General features: G+C 40.4%; 1 protein-coding gene across 5 annotated transcripts in view; it reads right to left on the reverse strand.

Annotated features, from left to right (window-relative positions):
• PRKCI (protein kinase C iota) overlaps positions 1-21,530 on the reverse strand; it is a 67,227-nt gene that overhangs the window by 32,869 nt on the left and 12,828 nt on the right. For 4 of the 5 annotated variants that reach the window (XR_002829312.1, XM_023753897.1, XM_014455958.2 and 1 more), the window contains exons 2-4: positions 21,010-21,131; positions 4,637-4,687; positions 1,394-1,479 (exon numbers count right to left, since the gene is read on the reverse strand). Coding sequence is in view for 3 of the 5 variants with exons in the window: in XM_023753897.1 (XP_023609665.1) it covers positions 1,394-1,479; positions 4,637-4,687; positions 21,010-21,131 (259 nt within the window). In the remaining 2 variants the exon portion in view is untranslated. Of the gene's footprint in view, positions 1-1,393; positions 1,480-1,965; positions 2,078-4,636; positions 4,688-21,009; positions 21,132-21,530 lie in introns of those variants that run through there. The other variant, XM_023753898.1, reaches the window with a different exon arrangement.

A 21,530-nucleotide genomic window follows, 5' to 3' on the forward strand; every position in this document is an offset into this window, starting at 1 on the left:
GGCTCAATTGGTTGGGTGTTGTCCCGTGCACTGAAGGGTTGCCTTTTTGATTCCAGGTGAGGGCACATGCCTGGGCTACGGGCTTGCTCCCCAGTAGGGGGCATGCAAGAGACAGCAGATGGATGTTTCATTCTCACATCAATGTTTCTCTCTCCCCCTTCCTCTCTCTCTAAAAATTAATTTAAAAAACTGTTTAAAGAGAGAGTGAAATTTGCAACATGTTGTTTTCTGTTATAAGTCCAAGACTTTTCAGTCTTCATATAATTAGGTTTAGATTTATGAAAATAGGAAAAGTGAGTAAACTTGGAAAACATATGGCAGAAAATACGGTACAAGGACTCTCGATCAAAAATAAACCTTCCAGACTGTTCAGAGGTCAAACCAAAGCCCTGCTCTCTTAAAGAGCAATACCTAAAGTGACTTTTCATTTTATAGCTTTTTTGTTGTTGTTAATATATTTTTATTGATTTTATAGAGAGAGGAAGGGAGAGGGAGAAAAAGAGAGAAGAACATCAATCAGCTTTCTCCCGTACATACCCCAACACACAACCTGGGTACGTGCCCTGACCAGGATCAAACCAACGACCTTTTGGTGCATAGCGCTAAAGCTCAACCAACTGAGTCAGATCAGCCAGGGTCAAAGCTTTTTAATTATCAGTGGTACCTTGGGTGGTGACTTCTATTTACATTAATGAATTCGGAACATGGCACCAGTTTTAAAATGGAAACAGGAGTCCATTGTTTTATAGTTATCAAGAATAGTTAAAAATGTGAACTTGTGGAGATAAAATGTTTTCAAACCCTGGCTCTGCAACTTCCTAGCTTTCTCATCTTGGGCAAGTTATTTAAATGCCCCACCCCTGTTTCTTCATCTATAAAATGGAAATATATAGTACCTATCTCACAAGATTGTGGTAAGGATTAAATGAATTAGTATATGTCAAGCATTTGGAAAAGTGCCTGAAACATAGTAAAAGCTAGAGAAGTGTTTGCAATTATTTTCTAAACAGTGAAAATTAAAATTACAATATTAAATGATTTGCAAAATAAAACTTGTTTATTTTATGAGTATCTGGAGTTATATTTAAAAATACAACATTCTGGATAAGGACACATATGTAATACCTTAATCAATAAAGAAAAAAAAATTTTTTAAATACAACATTCTTATAGCTAGGGTAACCATATAACTAATCATCAAATCAGGAACATTTTTAAGAGTGACAAGAGATTCTATTAAAAATTACATCAAGAAAACAGGTGTACTGCATAAACTGGGAATGTTAGGCAGCCTTACTCCTTTAAAGGGGAATAACAAGACTACCTTTCTTTCATAATAGAGAGGGGAAAATAGATTTCTCAAATTATCAACATTCAACAAACTAAGGTTTACCCTGTTGAAACGCTTGGCTTGAAAAGTGTGGCCATTTGCACAATAAAGCTTTCTCCAGCGGCGTGCACCTCTGCGGTAGATGGACTCTGAAAAAAGATTGAGAGTTTAAAAAAGAGCAAGTGTGTATAAAAATCATTATTATAATTAAGTCTGTTATTTTTTTCATGATATTGATAGCAAGAAAATAATTTATATCGATAAAAACCTGAAAGTGAAAAAAATAAACTGGATTCATCAAGGGACTTGATGAAAATATAGCCCATGGAATATAAATGGCTCAGTAACTATCATTACTTTTCTGTTTTTGCAATAAACACCTGCATCCTTCACCAAGATTTACCAATTACTAACATTTTATTTTGACACAGTATATGTACTACCTAAGCAAGCACTTGCTTTCCTCTCTATTTACACATACACTTCCTCCTGAATCACTTAAAGGTAAGTTGCAGATATCCTTAACACTTCACCCTTAAACTCCCATTGCCTAAGATTAAGGACATTCCCCCTAATTCCACTTAAGCACAATACCATTACCATGTCTTAGAAAATTAGCATTAATTTAATATTACCTAATATGAAGTTCAGATGCAAATTTCTCTATTTGCCCTCAATGTGTCATTCATAGCTTCCTTTTTCTCTTCAGGATCTAATCAAGATTCAGGCACTGCATTTGGATTGTCACTGTTTAGAAAATGATAATTGCAAGGATGCTATACCTTTTTTGTCTCTTTCATGTATGCTAAAACACTCAACGCTGTTGTTTTCCATAAGGTTGAGGATTTTTTTTGTTTTTTAAGTCTAGGCAGTTGTCTTAGGTTCTACATTCTGGATTTATCTGTTTCCTCATTAGAGTCATTAATAAATATTTTGCCAAAAATAATCCACTGGTGACACATCAAGAAATACACAAACTCTCACTACTGGTGCTCACTCTGTTGAAGGCAGGGATTGCTAGTTCTCTTTATCGTAAAGGTACATTTTCCTTTTTGTAAGTCGTCTTACAAATATCTAAGTGACATTTTGTAACCACAAGAATATTCTCCTCCCCAACAACCTTTCATCCAATTGTCTTTAAATTAATGCTTTTCCTAAACAAAGAACTACCACAAAATCATTCTAGACTACCTGTGAAATTTTGGTTTTAAGTCAATCACTATTATATATATTGTCTATTAGTCATTAAGAAATATTCCATAATAATAGTTAATACTGTGGAAAGATTCCATTAGGTTTCTAAACTCATTTTAAAGCAAATGTAGCACTGGATTTACTATTTAAAATTTAAATAGACAAGACCAATTGAAATGCTCTGAATTAATCTTGAGATAGTGTAATATATAACAACCTTAAATATAGATGTTTTATTTTTACTTAAATATATTTTTATTGATTTCAGAGAGGAAGGAAGAGGGAGAGAGAAATAGGAACATCAATGATGAGACAATCACTGATAGGCTGCCTCCTGCACGTCCTACATTGGGATCAAGCCTGCAACCAGGCACGTGCCCTGGCAGGGAATCGAACCGTGACCTCCTGGTTCATAGGTTGACACTCAACTACTGAGCCACGCCTAGATGTTTTATTTTTAATTATTTATTCTGTTAGGAGTAACCAAAGCTGAAAGAACATTCTATTTCAGCTTTCATGAACTACATCTTGATATATCTTAAATTTAAACATGTTAATGTTGGCTAGAAATTAAGAGCCAGGAGACCACATTAATGGTTATCAATTTCCCCCCTGCTCTAGTTTGTTAATATTTATTATACTGTAGAAGGGGTAGTGTTAAAATCTCCACCAGCAAATTTTAAAGAGGGAAAGTGAGCATGAAATATAGTGAAAAAGTTAGGAAATATTTTATCTGTATGCTGCAGACCCATAATACAATGGCAGATGGAACTCTAGAACCAAGATCTGCCACATGGCAAGTCTTTTAAAACCCGGGCTCGGCCAGAGAGAAAGTCCACTTGCTTTGTGAAGGCAGCCTACGCCAGCTTTAATCCACCTGCCCCTGGAAGTCCAGAGAACTATTCCTAGCTGAATCCAAACCTACATTTTTCACTACTGCTCAGAGTTCTATCTATTTCTTATAGTTCACCACTTTCCTACATAGTACATGGCTCCATTTAACTTTATATACGAACACCCATAGTTCTTTAATTTTTTTCTTCTTTCCAAGTTGCATGGAGAGTCACAGAATTAAAAGTTAGAACTACAACCCTGGCCGGTGTGACCCAGTGGTTGGAGTGTTGTCCTGTACACCAAAAGGTGGCAAGTTCGATTCCCATTCAGGGCACCAGACTGTGGGTTCAATCCCCAACTGGGGTGTAAGAGGGAAGCAACAGATCAATTTTTCTCTCTCACATTGCTATTACTCTCTCTCCCTCTCTCATCTCCCCCTCCCTCTCTCTACAAAAAAAAAAAAAAATCAATTAAAAAATTTGAAAATTTTTTAAAGTTAGAACTACTTCATTTAATTAAAAACAAAATATTTACCACAATTCCTTCTGAAGTCATGGATATGTGTAGAAACCACAAATGAAAATGAGTTGCCTGATATCCACAACTAATAAATTATACCATATAGCAAAAGCAATAAATTATGCTCATATATAGTTTGCATATTCAAATTACATCAGGACAAATAGCTGTTTGACTCTTTCAATTCATTCATTAACAGCAATCACTAGCTTAGACATTCAAAAGAAAATCCTGTAACAACTCCTAAGGATGCATGCTGAAGTGCTTAGAGGTGAAGTGTTATGGCCGTTACTTACTCTCAAATGGTACAGCAAATATAAGTAAAAATAAAACAAGTGTTTCCTATGTATATACATGTATGCATACGTGTGCACACATACAGACATAGAGGTAGAGCAAACACAGATAATGTTAAAAACTGGTGAATCTAGGCAAAGGATATATGGGTACCTTTTTTTCAATGTTGTTTCAACTTCTCCATAAGTTTGAAATTTTCCAAAATTAAAAACCCAGAAGAAATATGATTTAACTTTCCTTTCAAATGCAGAATAGATAAATATGTCAGTAAGTTATAACTAAGAACTGCCTAATTTTGATATGGCAAAGTAGAGTTTAGGCAGTTCCTAATATACTCTAAATTAGACTAAAGAATGGAAAAGAAACCAAAGGCATTAAAAGTTCTATTTCTGATTTTCTTTCACTTGTGCCATTGTGTCATAAAAAACCTTATTCAATGGTATGAAATATATAAACACTCACTATCTTCTCCTGGACAGGGCATTCCAGGACGTTCTGGTACACAAGGAAATACTGGAAAAAATAATACAACAAATTTAAAACATACAAATTACATAGAATTTTAAATTCAGATATCAAAAAAATTGACCCAAATTTCAACCTGACCCTCTCTTGACAGATACTTAGCATATAGTCAGCATTATTTGTTTAAAGAGATCTACTTTACCAAGGGTATCTAAAAATAGTTTCGATGAAAGTGACCATCCATAAATAATGCATTAGAAGCTCAAATTATTCATTCCAGTCCTTGTTACATCATTGATTTTTTTTTTTTGGCTTTAGATAAATCATTAACTACTATTCCTTTTCAGTGGTTCTTAACCTTCTTAATGCCGCAACCCTTTAATACAGTTCCTCGTGTTGTGGTGACCTCCAACCATAAAATTATTTTCATTGCTACCTCATAACTGTAATTTTGCTACTGCTATGAATCATAATGTAAATATCTGATATGCAGGATGTATTTTCAGGGGTCGCGACCCACAGGTTGAGACTGTCACTGCCATATGACTAATACCCAGGGACAAGCTTCCTGTCACCTGTTTCTTTAAAAGAGGAAGTGAGAGAACCAAGATGGCGGCATAGGTACACACCGGAAATTGCAGCCTCGCACAACCACTTCAAGAAAACAACTAAAAGACAAAACGGACATCATCCAGAACCACAGGAAGGTTGGCCGAGTAGAAATTCTAAAACTAGAAGGAAAGAGAAAAGCACACTGAGACTCAGAGGAGGTGTGGAAGTAAATTGCAGAGGTACGGAGGCACACACGGAAAGGGCTGGCAACTGAGGACGTGGTTGTCTTTTTCAATAGGGAGGGAGACACAATCTCCCGACTGCTCTGAACACTAGTTCCGGGTGAGTCTCTGGGGACCCAGACTCATACGGGAAGAAACTGGACTGTCTGGCATCGGTCGGAACTGGAGGGAGGCTTTCACTCAGAGGTGCTTGCAGCGATTACCGCGGAACAGTGAGACCCAGGTCCTCTTAGGGCAGGGCTGAGGATCAGCCATAGCTGTTTGCTCCGCCCTGTTGATTCCCTGAGACCCCGCCCCACCCAAGCTGTGCACAGAGGCTTTTGCATATGAATGCCCTAGCCCTTTGCAATCTAAAATTACCTAACAAACTGCAGCTGGGCCAGACAGACCCAGAACATCCAAAAGAAGGCCCAAGGCCCCACAGCAGCTTGCATTGCTTCACAGCTGGGCCTCATCTGGGCACCTCCAAACCCCAAACAAAGAAGAGGAATCTGCAGATCTCTCCATAGCTCCTGGTGGGTAGCCTCAGGAAGAGGCTAAATTAGCACCTCCTTAGATATCCAAGAACCAGTGTACCCAGTGGTCAGAGTGGGACCATCCAGATTACAACTCCTCAGATCCATAAGGGACACACTCAGGGGGCAGACTCAGTGAGCACCAAAGCCCCACTGAAGCAAGTCTTGCCCCAGAAGGGTGTCTCCAGCACAGAAGTTCTCCCACTGCAGACACAACTGATTCTCACAGCCAATTGGCCTGGAAGTCAATTCCTCCCAGTGATACCTACAACAATCAAGGCTTAACTACAACAAGACTGTGCACAAAGCCCACAAGGGGGTGCACCAAGAGTGTCCACCTCAGGTAATTGGGGAGGCTGAGCCACTGGGCCCTATAGGACACCTAGCACAGAAAGCCACTCTATCAACACAGGGAAGCATAAAAAATGCGGAGACAAAGAAACAGGTCACACATGACAGAAATGGAGGAAAGCAAACTACTGGATATAGAGTTCAAAACCACGGTTATAAGGTTTTTCAAGAATTTTCTAGAAACCGCCGATAAATTTAGTGAGACCCTCAATAAATCTAGTGAGACCCTCAAGGATATGAAAAAGGACCAACTAGAAATTAAGCATACACTGACTGAAATAAAGAGTATTATACAGAGTTCCAACAGCAGACTAGAGGATCACAAGAATCAAGTCAAAGATTTGAAATACGAAGAAGCAAAAAACGCCCAACCGGAAAAACAAAAAGAAAAAAGAATCCAAAAATATGAAGATAGTGTAAGGAGCTTCTGGGACAGCTTCAAGCGTACCAACATTCGAATTATAGGGGTGCCAGAAGAAGAGAGAGAGCAAGATATTGAAAACCTATTTGAAGAAATTATGACAGAAAACTTCCCCTATCTGGTGAAAGAAATAGACTTACAAGTCCGGGAAGCATAGAGAACCCCAAACAAAAGGAATCCAAAGAGGACCACACCAAGACACATCATAATTAAAATGCCAAGAGCAAAAGACAAAGAGAGAATCTTAAAAGCAGCAAGAGAAAAACAGTCAGTTACCTACAAGGGAGTACCCATATGACTGTCAGCTGATTTCTCAACAGAAACTATGCAGGCCAGAAGGGAGTGGCAAGAAATATTCAAAGTGATGAATAGCAAGAACCTACAACCAAAATTACTTTACCCAGAAAAGCTATCATTCAGAATTGAAGGTCAGATAAAGAGCTTCACAGATAAGAAAAAGCTAAAGGAGTTCATCACCACCAAACCAGTATTATACGAAATGCTGAAAGGTATCCTTTAAGAAGATAAATAATTTGATGAACAGAATAAACTGGTGAATATAATAGAATCAGGGACATAGAAAGGGAGTGGAGTGACAACTCTCAGGGGGGAAGGGGTGTGGGGGGTGTGGGAAGAGACTGGACAAAAATCATACACCTATGGATGAGGACAATGGCAGGGGTAAGGGCAGAAGGCGGGGTGGGAACCTGGTGGAGGGGAGCTACGGGGGGGGAAAAGAGGAACTGTAATAATCTGAACAATAAAGATTTAATTAAAAAAATAAATAAAAATAAATAAAAGAGGAAGTGAAAGTAGTTCCATTGAGGTTTCCATGTAATCATTTTGTCAAATTCTTCCTTCACCTGAGAGCCTGCTCAAGAGACTCATAGAAAGAAGTGTAGCTACTGAAGTACTCTGGACTTAAGAGCAGTCCTATTTGAGCTTATAAATGTAAATATATAGTTTCAGTAAACTTACACACCGAGAGGGGAAGGAAGAAACACCTCCCTTGGTCAACTGGCCAAAAAAAACTGAGTCATCCCTGGCAATCAATGAGATGATACATCTCCTCATAGAATGGCATTCTGGATGAAAAAGTCATTCTGAACATAGTTGGGGCCTGAGCTGGGTCCTCAACACTGCCATTCTTTTGCTCATTCCTGTGGTTACACCAAGTGTTACCACACATTACATGCCAACAACCCCATTCAAACCTCAATCACTCTCAGCAGAGAACTGGGTGTAGTACTTGATCGAGAAAAATGAAGTCATCTCCTGTCGTGCTATGAGTATGTCTGTCCTGTTCTCTAACTTGGCCACTCTATCCCTACTTCCTTCTCTCATCTCTGGGTATTATCCCACCAGTCTTCCTTAGTTCCATTTTTATTTTGGCTTTCCTTCCACTAGCCCTTCTCAGGAAAGCAAAGACATATTGGAGTCTTCCTCTCAAAAATCTCTCTCGCACTCAAGAAGCATCGAAAATCTCTCAGAGAGGTAGGTGTCCTGCAGGACTTTGCATCCAGGCTCTCTCCCATGCTCCACATCCCGTCTCTCTGTGCAACTACAGCAAAATTACTTCTTTGAGTTTCAATTTTCTCCTATATAAAAAGAGGGCTATTATCTACATTGCAAATATGATGGGAAAACTAAAGACCATATATTTAAAATGACTCATAGTATGCCTGATCCATTATAGGTGTGGTTTTTATTATTGCACTTTGATCAAAAGCCATAAATGGATTTAACTATTGTTAAAGGCATCATTATAAATATATTTTTAAAATCAATTTTTCACGAGTCCTCCAGCTGTGCAGTCAGTGCCGTGGTTCTCCACCAGGTCTGAGATCTGAGCCCCAGCCAACCCGGTCACAGCAGAGATCTAAGGAGCCATGATTGCTCCCTGGCTTCAAAGAGCCTCTGGTCCAGAAGACAACAGGCTGTCAGACAAATACAGAAAAGAGTGATATTGGGGGACAGGCTTACTGAAGAGGGGACCTGAGGGCCGATGGTCATAAGGGAGATCATTGGGGGTGTGGTGAAGTGAAGGGGTGCCATGAGGGCAGTAATGGGGCCATGGAGACACGCTGTAGTGAGGGAAGGCACTTGCTACCTGGGAAGGGTTCTCTGTGGAAGAACCCCGACCTGCAGATAAACGTCACCTCGTGGCAGCTGCCATGATGTGACAGGCTACCTGTGATAGGCCCATGTTTATTTCTCTCCTGGGCTCCAAGATCCCAAAAGAGCCCATGCATCTGCCTTCAGTGCCTCTCGGGCTTGAAAATGTCTAACTCCCAGGCCTGGCCTCTTTCCCTCTAATCACATTCTTAGATTTAATCTTCTCCACCCAGTTGCTGAGCTAATCCCTTCTTTCCCAGAGGAGACCCACCCTTTTCTTCCTGGGAGGGACAGAAGATGGAATCTTTCCCTTTGCCCTCTAGGATGGCACTGTCTGCCCTCCAGCTTGTCTCCTTTTAAATCCTAAATTCACCCAGAGAAGAGTCTTTCCATCTCTCTTCTCTCCAAGGAAAAACACCCACCTGTTACATGGCCCTTGGTCATTCACAGGGTTCCATTAGGATGGCTCAGCCCCACTCTGCCCAGCCCTGACCCCTGCTTCTCATGGTGATTCTGTCCTGACCTCCCTCAGAGAAGCCTTGTGGTCTGAAGGGCCCCCACATCCTCAAACAACCCCTGCTTGCTCCCGGAAGGAGCTCATGATCTGCTGTGTCACCTGACATAAAACCTAAGTGACAACTAGATGCATGGACACATTTCTTTTTTTCTTGGGGATGCCACCATTGTCTTCCCGCCTGTTTTAACTGTGGATAATTAGGATTACTCTAATGTGGCCAAAGATCCCAGCAACCATGCTCTCAGGTTGTGTTTTTTTCCTTTCTAACGTCAGGAACCCATTACACCCTTCACTCTCTCACACCAAGTGGGATAACTATGGGCCATCCGTCCACCTCAGTCAGTGCCTTTGGAAGGAATCAATGAGCCATTCTTCAACCTTGCCCCTCCCTAACTTTCTCTTTCCTAAACGGATATCTGGGTCAATCAATTAATAGGGAGAAACACATAAATCCCATTAGGATTATGGGGTTTAGACCAGGGGTTCTGATTGGATGTTAGCATTTGAGAAGGTGCATAAAAACCTCAGGCACCAGAAGAGAGATTCAGAGTCCTCCAGCTGTGCAGTCAGTGCGTGGTTCTCCATCAGGTCTGAGATCTGAGCCCCAGCCAACCCGGTCACAGCAGACGTTTCTGCAGGATTCCTTTCTGAGCACCTTGAAGATGAGCATCCGGACGCCACCCACACTCCTGGAGCTGGCAGCAAAGAGCCTGCTGAGGGACCAGGCCTCGGCCATCGCAGCTCTGGAGTACCTGCCTGCCAACCTCTTCCCGTACCTGTTCGTCATGGCGTACCATGGTGGACACCGCCCCCAGCTACTGAAGGCGGTGGCCCAAGCCTGGCCCTTCACTGTCCTCCCTCTGGGGGTCCTGAGGCATCTGTTCCCTGATCATGCCCCAACCAGGGCTATGGGCTTAAAAGCCGTGTTTGACGCGCTTGAAGTTCTGCTTGCCCAGGAGGTTCGGCCCAGGAGGTGCAAACTGCGGGTGCGGGATTTAAGGAACACGGGTGCCAACTTCTGGGATATGTGGCTTAGAGTCAGCGCCCGGAATTGCTCACCGACGGGACCAGTGACTGTGCACAGCTCCAGCCCCAACATGAAGCATCCCCTGGCTCCCTTGGAGGTGTTCCTAGACCTTAACTTCAATGAAAAGGACCAGGATGAGTTTTTCATGCACATCATCCAATGGGCCCAGCAGAGGGAAGGGTTGGTACACCTGTGCTGCAAGGCACTGAGGATTTCTGAGGTGCCCTTCCAGAGGGTCAGGAGGATCCTGGATAGGGTGCAGCTGGACTGCATCCAGGAGGTGAAAGTGAACTGCACCTGGGACCTGCCCACCCTGGGGACGTTTGCTCTCTACCTGGGTCAGATGAGTAACCTGCAGACACTCTATCTCCCCCACATCTATGTGTTGGATGAGGAGGAAGAGGACGAAGAGCAGGAGGAGGAGGGGGAGGAAGAAGAACAACAGGAAGAGGAGCAGGAGCTGAGGGAGGAAGAGGAGTTGGAGAGGGAAGAGCAGGAGCAGGAGGCAGAGGAGCAGGAGGGGGAAAGGCAGAAGCAAGAAGAGCAGCGATCCTTTTCCCAATTCCTCTCTCAGATGCTCAGGCTTCGGCACCTCCGGGAGCTCGACATGGATTCTCCCTCCTTCCTCCGAGGCCGTCTGGACCAGATGCTCAGGTGCCTGCAAACTCCCTTGAACAAACTCTGCCTAACATATTGCCAGCAGCTGACACATTCAGACCTGACACACCTGTTCCAGTGCCCAAACCTCAGGCAGCTGAAGATCCTGCATCTATTGGGCCTCAGCCTTGCGGATTTCAGTGAGCCCCTCCGAGCTCTGCTGGAGGCAGTGGCACCCACCCTCCAGGACCTGGGTCTGGATAAATGTGAGATGGCGGACTCCCAAGTCGAGGCCATCCTGCCTGTCCTAAGCCGCTGCCACCAGCTCAGGAAATTCACCATCTCTATAAACAACTTCCCCGTGGCCACCGTGGAGAAGCTGCTGCGCCACACAACTGGGCTGCACAGTTTAGAGGTCGAGGTGTACCCCGTCCCCCTGGAGTGTGACGGGATCCAAGGGACTGTCAACCAGGGGAGACTTGCCCTGATCCGGGCTGAGCTCACGGGGGTACTGAGGGAGTTAGGACAGCCCAGGACCATCCATCTTGCCACCAAGCATCGTAGACATAGGAAGTTTTATAAGGTGGCATTTTCATGACATGGAGCCCGCGATGTGCCCCTGTAATGACCCTGCTCACTGGGTGCACCCAGCAAAGGCTTCTTTCTGGGCCTTTGGAAGCTGAAACCTCGGGCTGGGGTGCATGATGCAGGGGGCACCTACGTTTCAGGTTCATGCTCAGTGTGAATGGGGAAAGGGAGGGACCAAGCCCGGGAACAGGATTGCAGGGGCAAAGGTTGGGGAGTTCATGGGACCTCAAAGGCAAAGTGTCCTGCAATCAGAAACATGAATCTGATTTGCTTGGGGACGGGGAGAGGTATTGGGCCTCCAGCTGCATGTGTGGGAGTCAATCCTGGGTGGATGGTTGTAAAGGAATGTTCAGAAAGAAAGACAATTTCGAAGGCCAAAACAAAAAAAAATAAAAATTTTAAATACATAAATAAATAAATAAAAATCAATTTTTCCTTTTTGCTAGGCATTGTCTTTTTGCCAAACCAGTGTCTACTTGCTGTTGGATGAAACCTAGGTCAGGCTGTACCCAATTTCAATGTGCACTTAGAGACTAATACTTTTGAATAACCACAAGAAAGTGTGGAAATAAGAGTTAATAGCTGACATTACGTATATTCAAATCTATTTTATTTTTATTGGACTGAATATCTTTGGTTCAGGTATTACCTTTTAGACCAACTATTTAATGCCTGATAAAGCAGGACACATTACTCAGAAGCAAAATATTCCATAGAGAGTCACCATGAAGCAAAGATGAAAGGAAAAGTTATTTCGTAAGGTCCACTCTATTACTAAAATCTGAATTTACATCCTAAAATGGCCACAGACCCAGAGTGAGATCTGCTCAGTTAAACAAATTTCAAGATAGTGAAATCTGTATATTATCCAGCAGAACTGGTATTTTTTCAGTAAATCTTTATTTTCTTCTCAACCATAAAAAGAAAGAAGCAAATTAGAGCACTGGACCTCAAACTGTTTGGTAAATCTGCAAGAGTCAATTATTTATGAGATAACCTGATGCATATATAACACTAGTTATATATAGTAAATTCCAATATATGACTGAATTCAGTGCCCCACATTTAAAAGAATCAATATAGCCTAAAACCAAAGTTGGCACCACTGCACTCCTCTCCCTGATATTTGAGTCTGCCACAGATTAACAGACTCACTCTCTGTTCCCACCAGGATCTCCCCACTGCCTCTGGACATGGTAGTGTTCTGAACCCAGTGTCCCTACTTAAAATACAGATTTGTAAAAACTTCCCAAGAATGCGATGGTGCTTGGGCAGTAATCCCTTTAACATTGGGCCCTATCACAACACTAATGGATTTCTGGTTTCTTACTTCTTTTTTTCTGGGAGGTGGAAATTAGTGGTTACAGACGCACATGCTATCCTATCAAGCTGCCCATCCTCAACTTCCACTTCTGGAGAAGATGGGGTAATAGGAACTGGATTTAACCCTCCACATAAAACAACAAAAAAACTATACAAAATAAGTTTTCAAATGGTTCCAGATATTGGAAATTAAGCAACAAAGAATTAACTGCTCCCAAGTAACTTAAATGCATTCCAGAACAAAGCTCAAAAATATTTATAAGAATACAAAGATATTCAACATCCAATAAGACAAAAGTCACACTGTCCAGAATTTAATAAATATTATTATAACCAGGCATGTGAAGAAGCAGGAAAATGACCTTTACTGGGAGAAAAAAAATCAATCAATTGAAATTGACCCCGAACTGACACATAACAAAGAATTGACAAAGAATTTGTAGACATGGACATTAAAAGAGTTGTTATAATTATATCCAACATGTTCAAGAAGCTAGAGGTATTCAGCATGTTAAGTAAAGATGGAACCCATTTAAACAGACCCAACTGAACATCTAGAAAAACTATGTCTGAAATGAAAAATATACCAGGTAGGCTTAATGGCAGATTAGACATGGCAGAGGAAGATTAATAAACTTCAATTCACAACATAAAAGTATCCAAAATGAAATGCAGAGAAAAAGACTGAAAAAATTAACAGGGCATTACTGAGCTTTAAGATAATTTCAAGAGGCCTAATACACACGTAACTGGAGTCTATGAAGAAGGGGTGTGATTGACCTAGAGACAAATTCATAGAGAAAATAAATATAGGAGAGGTTACCAGTAGCTAGATGATAAGAGATGAGGAGTTATTGTTTAATGGGTAGAATTTTGTTTGGATGATGAAAAAGTTTTGGAAATGGGTAGTGGGGATGGTTGCATAACAATGTAAATGTGCTTAATGACACTGATTTGTACATTTAAAAAAGGTTGAAATGGTAAATTTTATGTTATGTATATTTTACCACAATTAAAAAAAGAATTTTTAAAAGAGAATATAATTGTTCTCCTTCCACAAGAATGAAACTCAAGAGATAATACCCAGTGGAGAAAGGGAAGTTCCAGAATTATGTGCTGAATAATGGCATTTATATGAATTTAAAAGCACATAAAACAACATACGTTGTTATTTATATACAGAAAGCAGATCAGTGGTTGCCTGGGATGAAGGGATGAGTGAGAGAAGAGTTTGGGAAGGAATACAATGCAATTGGAGATGGGATGCTAACAAGGACAGACTTTCCCAAAAACCAGAGCATAAACTGCAGTCTGGGAGCACCGGTGCCCTATCAGGCTCCTAGAGCCCCTCTTGCCTCAACTCTCAACTCAGCCCCACCCCACTACTGCAAGGGGTTTCTCCCAGGTGGGCCTTTGTCTGATCCTCCTGCAGAGGCCAGAACTAAGAGAAGTACTTGGGGACTTTTCTAAGCCAGCTGTCTTCTGCGTGGGGTACGCTATGCCTGGGAGTGCAAGAAGACTTTCCAGGGATTACCAGACATAAACAGTTTTACAAAGGTATCAATGTCCAGATCCTTAACTTTCACATAAGCTCCTTTCTAAAAGCCATCTGCCTGGGAATGTGCCTGCGGTGCAATACCCCACCTCATCTCTTTTTCAAACATGTCTTTTCTTATTTTATAAAAAACAAGCATGTAGATAATGTGCTTCTGTCAATTCAGTGATCCAGAAACGCAAAACTATAATTTAGATAACATGCTTAAGTAAACTGCTTCTGCTTCTGTAAACTGCTTTTTTGTAACCAGGTTCCTCATTCCAAACCTTGGGATGTAATCAATACCTTTGTGATCTTGGCCTATATAAATCTGGTGTTGGGGCTGGGGAGGGCACTATGAGATCTGGGAAAGCGACATGCCCCCCCATTGTCCCGGATTTGCAATAAATGTGACTCTTTAATTCGAAAAAAAAACAAACAAACATATATACCTAGCATATTACATATAACATATATCCATACAAAAACTTGTAACTGATTGCCAAAATACTTTTATTTGTAATAGCCCAAAACTGGACACAACCTCAATGTCCATCAACAGAAGAATGGATAAATAAATTGTGGTACTTCAAGATGATAAAATACTACTCAGCAATAAAAAGAAGTAAACTAATATACACAACCCATACACTAATAATTATGCTGAGTGAAAGAAGCGACACCGACCCCTCGCCCAAAAATCAGACATGCTGTATGATTTCATTCCTATAAAACTCTAGAAAATGCAAACTAATCCATAGCAACAGAAAGCAGATCGGTAGTTGCCTGGGATGGAGGGGCAGGAGTGAGGAATTTCAAAGCCCAAGGACACCTTTGAGGGTAACGGATATGCTCCATATATCTTGCTTGTGGTGATGATTTTCTGGGTATTAAAACTCATCAAATTTTACACTTTTTTTTCCAAAATATGTTTTTATTGATTTCAGAGAGAGGAAGGAAGAGGGAGAAATAGAAACATCAATGATGAGAGAGAATCATCAATCAGCTGCCTCCTGCATGCCCCCTTACTGGGGATTGAGCCCACAACCCGGGCATTGTCCTGACCAGGAATTGAACCGTGACCTCCTGGTTCATGAGTCAGTGCTCAACCACTGAGCATCACCAGCCGGGCTCAAATTGTACACTTTTAAACATATAGTTTGTTGTATGTCAACTATACCTCAATAAAGCCATTTTATTTTTTATTTTTTTAAATATATTTTGATTTTTTACAGAGAGGAAGGGAGAAGAATAGAGAGTTAGATGAGAGAGAAGCATCGATCAGCTGCCTCTGCACACCCCCCACCGAGGATGTGCCTACAACCACGGTACATGCCCTTGACCGGAATTGAACCCGGGACCCCTCAGTCCCCAGGCCAACATTCTATCCAGTGAGCCAAACCGGCCAGGGCAAGCCATTTTATTTTTAATTAAATTTATTGGGGTCACATTGGCTAATAAAAGGAACAATGGGAGAAAAGAGAAGACATCTGTAATACTCTCAACAATAAAGATAAATTTTAAAAGGAGAAAAAAATTATATAGGTTTCAAGTGTACAATTCTTTTTTTTATTAAATCTTTATTGTTCAGATTATTACATTTGTTCCTCTTTTTTCCCCCCCATAACTCCCTTCCTTCCAGTTCCCACCCCACCCTCCACCCTCACTCCCCACCCACTGTCCTCATCCATAGGTGCACGATTTTTGTCCAGTCTCTTCCCACATCTCCCACTCCCCTTTCCCCCCCCAAGAATAGTCAGTCCATTCCCTTTCTATGTCCCTGATTAATTATAATCACCAGTTCATTCTGTTCCTCAGATTATTTATTCACTTGATTCTTAGATTCACTTGTTGATAGATGTGTATTTGTTGTTCATAATTTCTTCTTCTTCCTCTTCTTAAAGGATACCTTTCAGCATTTCATATAATACTGGTTTGGTGGTGATGAACTCCTTTAGCTTTTCCTTATCTGTGAAGCTCTTTATCTGACCTTCAATTCTGAATGATAGCTTTGCTGGATAAAGTAATCTTGGTTGTAGGTTCTTGGTATTCATCACTTTGAATATTTCTTGCCACTCCCTTCTGGCCTGCAAAGTTTCTGTTGAGAAATCAGCTGACAGTCGTATGGGTATTCCCTTGTAGGCAACTGAGTTTCTTTCTCTTGCTGCTTTTAAGACTTTCTCTTTGTCTTTTGCTCTTGGCATTTTAATTATGATGTGTCTTGGTGTGGTCCTCTTTGGATTCCTTTTGTTTGGGGTTCTCTGCGCTTCCTGGACTTGGAAGTCTATTTCTTTCACCAGGTAGGGGAAGTTTTCTGTCATTATGTCTTCAAATAGGTTTTCAATATCTTGCTGTCTCTCATCTTCTGGCACCACTATAATTCTGATGTTGGTACGCTTGAAGCTATCCCAGAGGCTCCTTACACTATCTTCGTATTTTCGGATTCTTTTTTCATTTTGCTTTTCCGGTTGGGTGTTTTTTGCTTCTTCGCATTTCAAATCTTTGACTTGATTCTTGCGCTCCTCTGGTCTGCTGTTGGGAGTCTGTATAATATTCTTTATTTCAGTCAGTGTATGCTTAATTTCTAGTTGGTTCTTTATCACAACATCGAGGGTCTCATTAGATTTCTTGTAGATCTCAATAAGTTTATCGGCTGCTTCTAGACAGTTCTTGAGGGACCTTAAAAGTGTGGTTCTAAACTCAATATCCTCCATTGACAATTTTGTCCTGTTTCTTTGTCTCTGCATTTTTTATGCTTTCTTGGTGCACCCCCTAGTGGTCTTTGTGCGCAGTCTTGTTGTAGTTAAGCCTTGATTGTTGTAGTTAATACTAGGAGGATTTGACCTCCAGGCCAACTGGCTGTGAGAATCAGCTGTGTCTGCAGTGGGAAAACTTCTGTCCTCTGGGGAGGTACTAATCTAGCCTTTGCCTGAGGCTATCCGGCAAATGGCTCTGTGCAGGGCTTGGGCGGGGCGGGTCGCACGGGATCAACAGGGCGGGAGGAGGGAGGAGTTATGGCTGCTCTCAGTCCTGTCCCCAGAGGATCTGCCTCTCAGCGTCCCGGCAACCGCTGCAAACCTCGGAGAGAAAGCTGCCCTCATGTTCCGACCGATGCCAGCTAAAATTAAACCAGACTAAAGATGCTTGGAAAATATCACATAAAAGAAGTATGTTCCTTACTATCTTAAGTTTGGTTTTGTTACACCTTGACACTCAATTTCCTCTCCTAATACCACCTGAGTTTTATAATACAAGCCAGGAAGAAGTTTAAGCTCCCAGAATTCAGAAAAACTCCATACCTTTATGCCAAAGAATGCTTATATTCAATTTAAATGTCCATGAATCTAACTTATCTAAACCAACAGGACATGAATTTAAAGAGCTATATCCAAATAACATCCTCTCCAAGTCTCACTGCAAATCATTTTCAATTTTTCCCCTCACATAGTCTTTTACAGGGTACATATATATAAAAAAAGAATTCACATATGCTATTGGTGAAAGTATAACAAAAGTACAATATTTTTGGTGGTCAATTTAGTACATCTATCATCAAGGACACATTCCATTTCAGGGAATTTACCCTAGAGATAATACACTACAGGTGCCCCCAAAAATCTACAAGTGCACACACATATTCTTTCCACTAATATTTTTTATAATGACTTTACAAACAATCCTAATACCTATCAAAAGGGAACTAGTTAAATAAATTAGGGTACAACCATGTTATAATGCCACACAACATTTTAAGAGGAACAAGATAAATCTCTATGCACTGATATGAAAAAATAGCCACAAGATGTTAAGTGAAAAAGCACATTAAATTATAGCTTGTACAACATCAGTCTTTTTGTAAAAAAGAAAAAGACCTATTACCATGTCCCTTCTAGTTGTATATTCACAGAAAAATACATCGTCAATTTGTTTATAGCAACTATTTCTGGGGATCTAAGGATGCCCAGAGTTACTTTTTCCTTCACACAAATCATGTTTTTATTGATTTTAGAGAGAAAGGAAGGGAGAAACATCAACATCCTGCATGCCCCCTGCTGGGGATCAAGCCTGCAGGTGCCCTGACCCAGAATCGAACCTATAACCCAATATCCTTAATAAAAACTTCAATAAGAAACAAAATGTCCAAAGGTTAACTTTCTAGTAAAAGAGAAAGAACAGAAAGAAACATAGTGAAATTTAAACCAGGTAATCAAACCCTGAATAAATTAGAAGGTTAGAAAATACTATTAGGTTGTAAATATAAAAAGTGCATCCTTAAGGAAAAATGGCCACAGTTTTAAAATGATGAATTAAAAAGTCACATTTATCATTCTCTGCTCCACACCCTCTCACAGTATGAGAAAGGGGGTTGTGATTATTACAAAATTTTACTATTCATTCTAAAGTCTTTAGTTCCATTAAACAAACCAGTTTTTCCACATGTACATCAAAACAAATCAGTAAAACTAGTTTTGAACACAAGGAAAAAGGGTGGTTGCCATAAATCTGTTTAAAGGAATGAAGTAAGCGTATGATCTTTATTTACTCTAATATAAAACCCCACAATTAAAAGTTTAGCTTCTAGAACAGTGTTTCTCATAAACCAGAGAAATAAAATTATAGTTCTTTCTTCCATACATCCTAGAGAAAATTTTTTCTCCAGATAAGCATGTCCCAAATGCCTATGTGGCTAACAACAAAGGTGACAAAACTACAACTGAAAGGTAATTGCAAGGAACTCAAAAATAATTACTATTGGCTCTGTATGCCTACAATCAAGAAAAGACTGGTATCAGAAATTAACCAGGGAAAGAAGGGAATCAACAAACTTTAATGGAAAGTTTAACTTTTTTATTTGAATGAGGCAAAGGCTATAGTTTTCTTGTTTTCCCCCAGAACATTAGGACACTTAATAGCTATTTAGAGAGAAAAACTATGGACTGTATTATAAAAAGGTAAGACTATTTCATCAGATAATTAATTGAATTTACTATGTGAATCTGTTACCTAAAATTTGCTACTGTTAAGAAAAAAAAAGAACACACCACAACTCTCAATGCTTAAATCTCCCATAATAAACATAAAACTACACTATGGAAAGGCCTGATATTAAGCTTTCATACAAGTCACAATTTTGTGTGCATACTATTACTGAGTACTGCCCTAGGTACTGGAGTTCCACAGTGAACCATGATCTCTGCTCTCATGGAGTTTGCATTTTACCATACAAATAAGATGCAAAGTGAATAGGGCTAAAAGGCTTCTTGGAGGACATGGCATTTGAGTTAAGACCTGAATGACAAGGAAGAGAAAGCCATGTGACAATCTGGGAACAGAATTCTCCAAGCAAAGATAATACAAAATATAAGGGTACTATAAGATATTTTAATGAACTGTCTCTAAATCAGTTTTTTAAAATATAATGTTTGTTGATTTCAGAGAGGAAGGGAGAAGCAGAGAAAGATAGAAACATCAATGAGAGAATCATTGATCAGCTGCCTCCTGCACCCCCCCCCCCCCACCCCCCCACACACACACTAGGGATCGAGCCCGCAAACCGGGCATGTGCCCTGACTGGGAATCAAACCCGTGACCTCCTGGTTCCTAGGCTGACGCTCAACAACTAAGCCTCACCAGCCGGGAAAGATCTTTTAACTACACTTCAGTGACATTCCATCATGCAAAATAAAGTCAAATGTGGCTTGCAAAGCCTTCAGGAATTCATGCAACTCACCTGTAGATCCTATTAAAATAAAGATTGTGATTCAGTGGTCTGTAATGGGGCCTGAGATTCCCTTTCTACTAAGTTCTGCAGACCACACTTTGAGTAGCAAGGATCTAGCTCAAGTTCATACCTCACAGCACTCCCACACAGTGAATTAATGCTCTTCCCCACATACCATGTTCTTACCTCTGTGCCTTTTTATAACTTCACTGTAAACGGTTTTTCCCTTACCTCCTCCACTGCAAAAACTTTTACTCTTCATTACAGTTTCGTTCAAACGTCACAGATACTTCAGACATATGTTGATGCTACTTCCTTTGTATTCCACCACACTTCACATGTCTGTCTCCCCATGAGACTGTGAGTGTGGGGATAGAAAAATACTATCCTAGACACACAGATACTCAATAAATGCTTTTTGAGTACAAGTCAGTAAGGTATGGCATTTTTGCCGCAGTCTTTGAAATAATGTTTGTCACAATCACTTTTATTCCGTAACATTTTCTTTAAAGCAATATACAGTAAAAAAATACTGTCAAATTATTAAAGGTCACTTAAAATATAAGACAATACAAATTCAAAATTGAAGTAAAATGTAATACTATTTGATGAGATATTTATCTTATTGCTGGAAAAAAGTCACACTGATTTCACTCTATTTTAGGGTAAAAAGGGCAAAACAAAGATGGTACTCTTTGGTAGTCTTTCAATTTAAATACTTACAGAAAAATAAGAATGGCATCAAATTTGTAGTATACCTCCCCCCCCTTAAATTAATAAGGACTTCTATTATGTTTTAAAAATAAATGACAAGAATAGCATCTAAATCAAATGCTTACACTTGCAGTCCTCTCTTTACCACTCACCTTCCTCATCGATCCATTTCATGGTAAAAAGCTGTTCATTGTCAAAAGAACACATGTCTCGAACCTCATTGCAAAGGCCCTCAAAGGAGATGGAAGGTTCAAAGTGTGTTATCATGATATCCCTGAAAAAGAAAGGGCGTTTTGAGTTAGACAATGATTAAAATGAATAATGCTCTACACATTACTGAATGCCTGACGACTTGATGGACTTCAGCTATTTTGTATGTGCATCGATTATGTTGCTTCCAGTAAACTATCTGTGCAAAGTAAAAATTAAATTGGTAAGAAACTAATTTAATTCAGTCTCCACCTAACAGCTCTGACAGATGGTAGTCCCACCTTTGCTTTAATATTCATTATCAGAAGATCACTCTTTTACTAGGCATTGCACTCCATGGATGAATGGCTTCTGCCTTATATTTAACAGAAAACTGTTCCAATCACTAGTCCCAGGTCTCCCCTTCTCAAAAAGTCTACCCTTTGTCCAAGAACTGGCCCTTCAATAATTTGACAAAGATCTG

The sequence above is a fragment of the Myotis lucifugus genome, unplaced genomic scaffold (genome assembly GCF_000147115.1).
Source record: "Myotis lucifugus unplaced genomic scaffold, Myoluc2.0 scaffold_53, whole genome shotgun sequence".
Taxonomy (NCBI): domain Eukaryota; kingdom Metazoa; phylum Chordata; class Mammalia; order Chiroptera; family Vespertilionidae; genus Myotis; species Myotis lucifugus.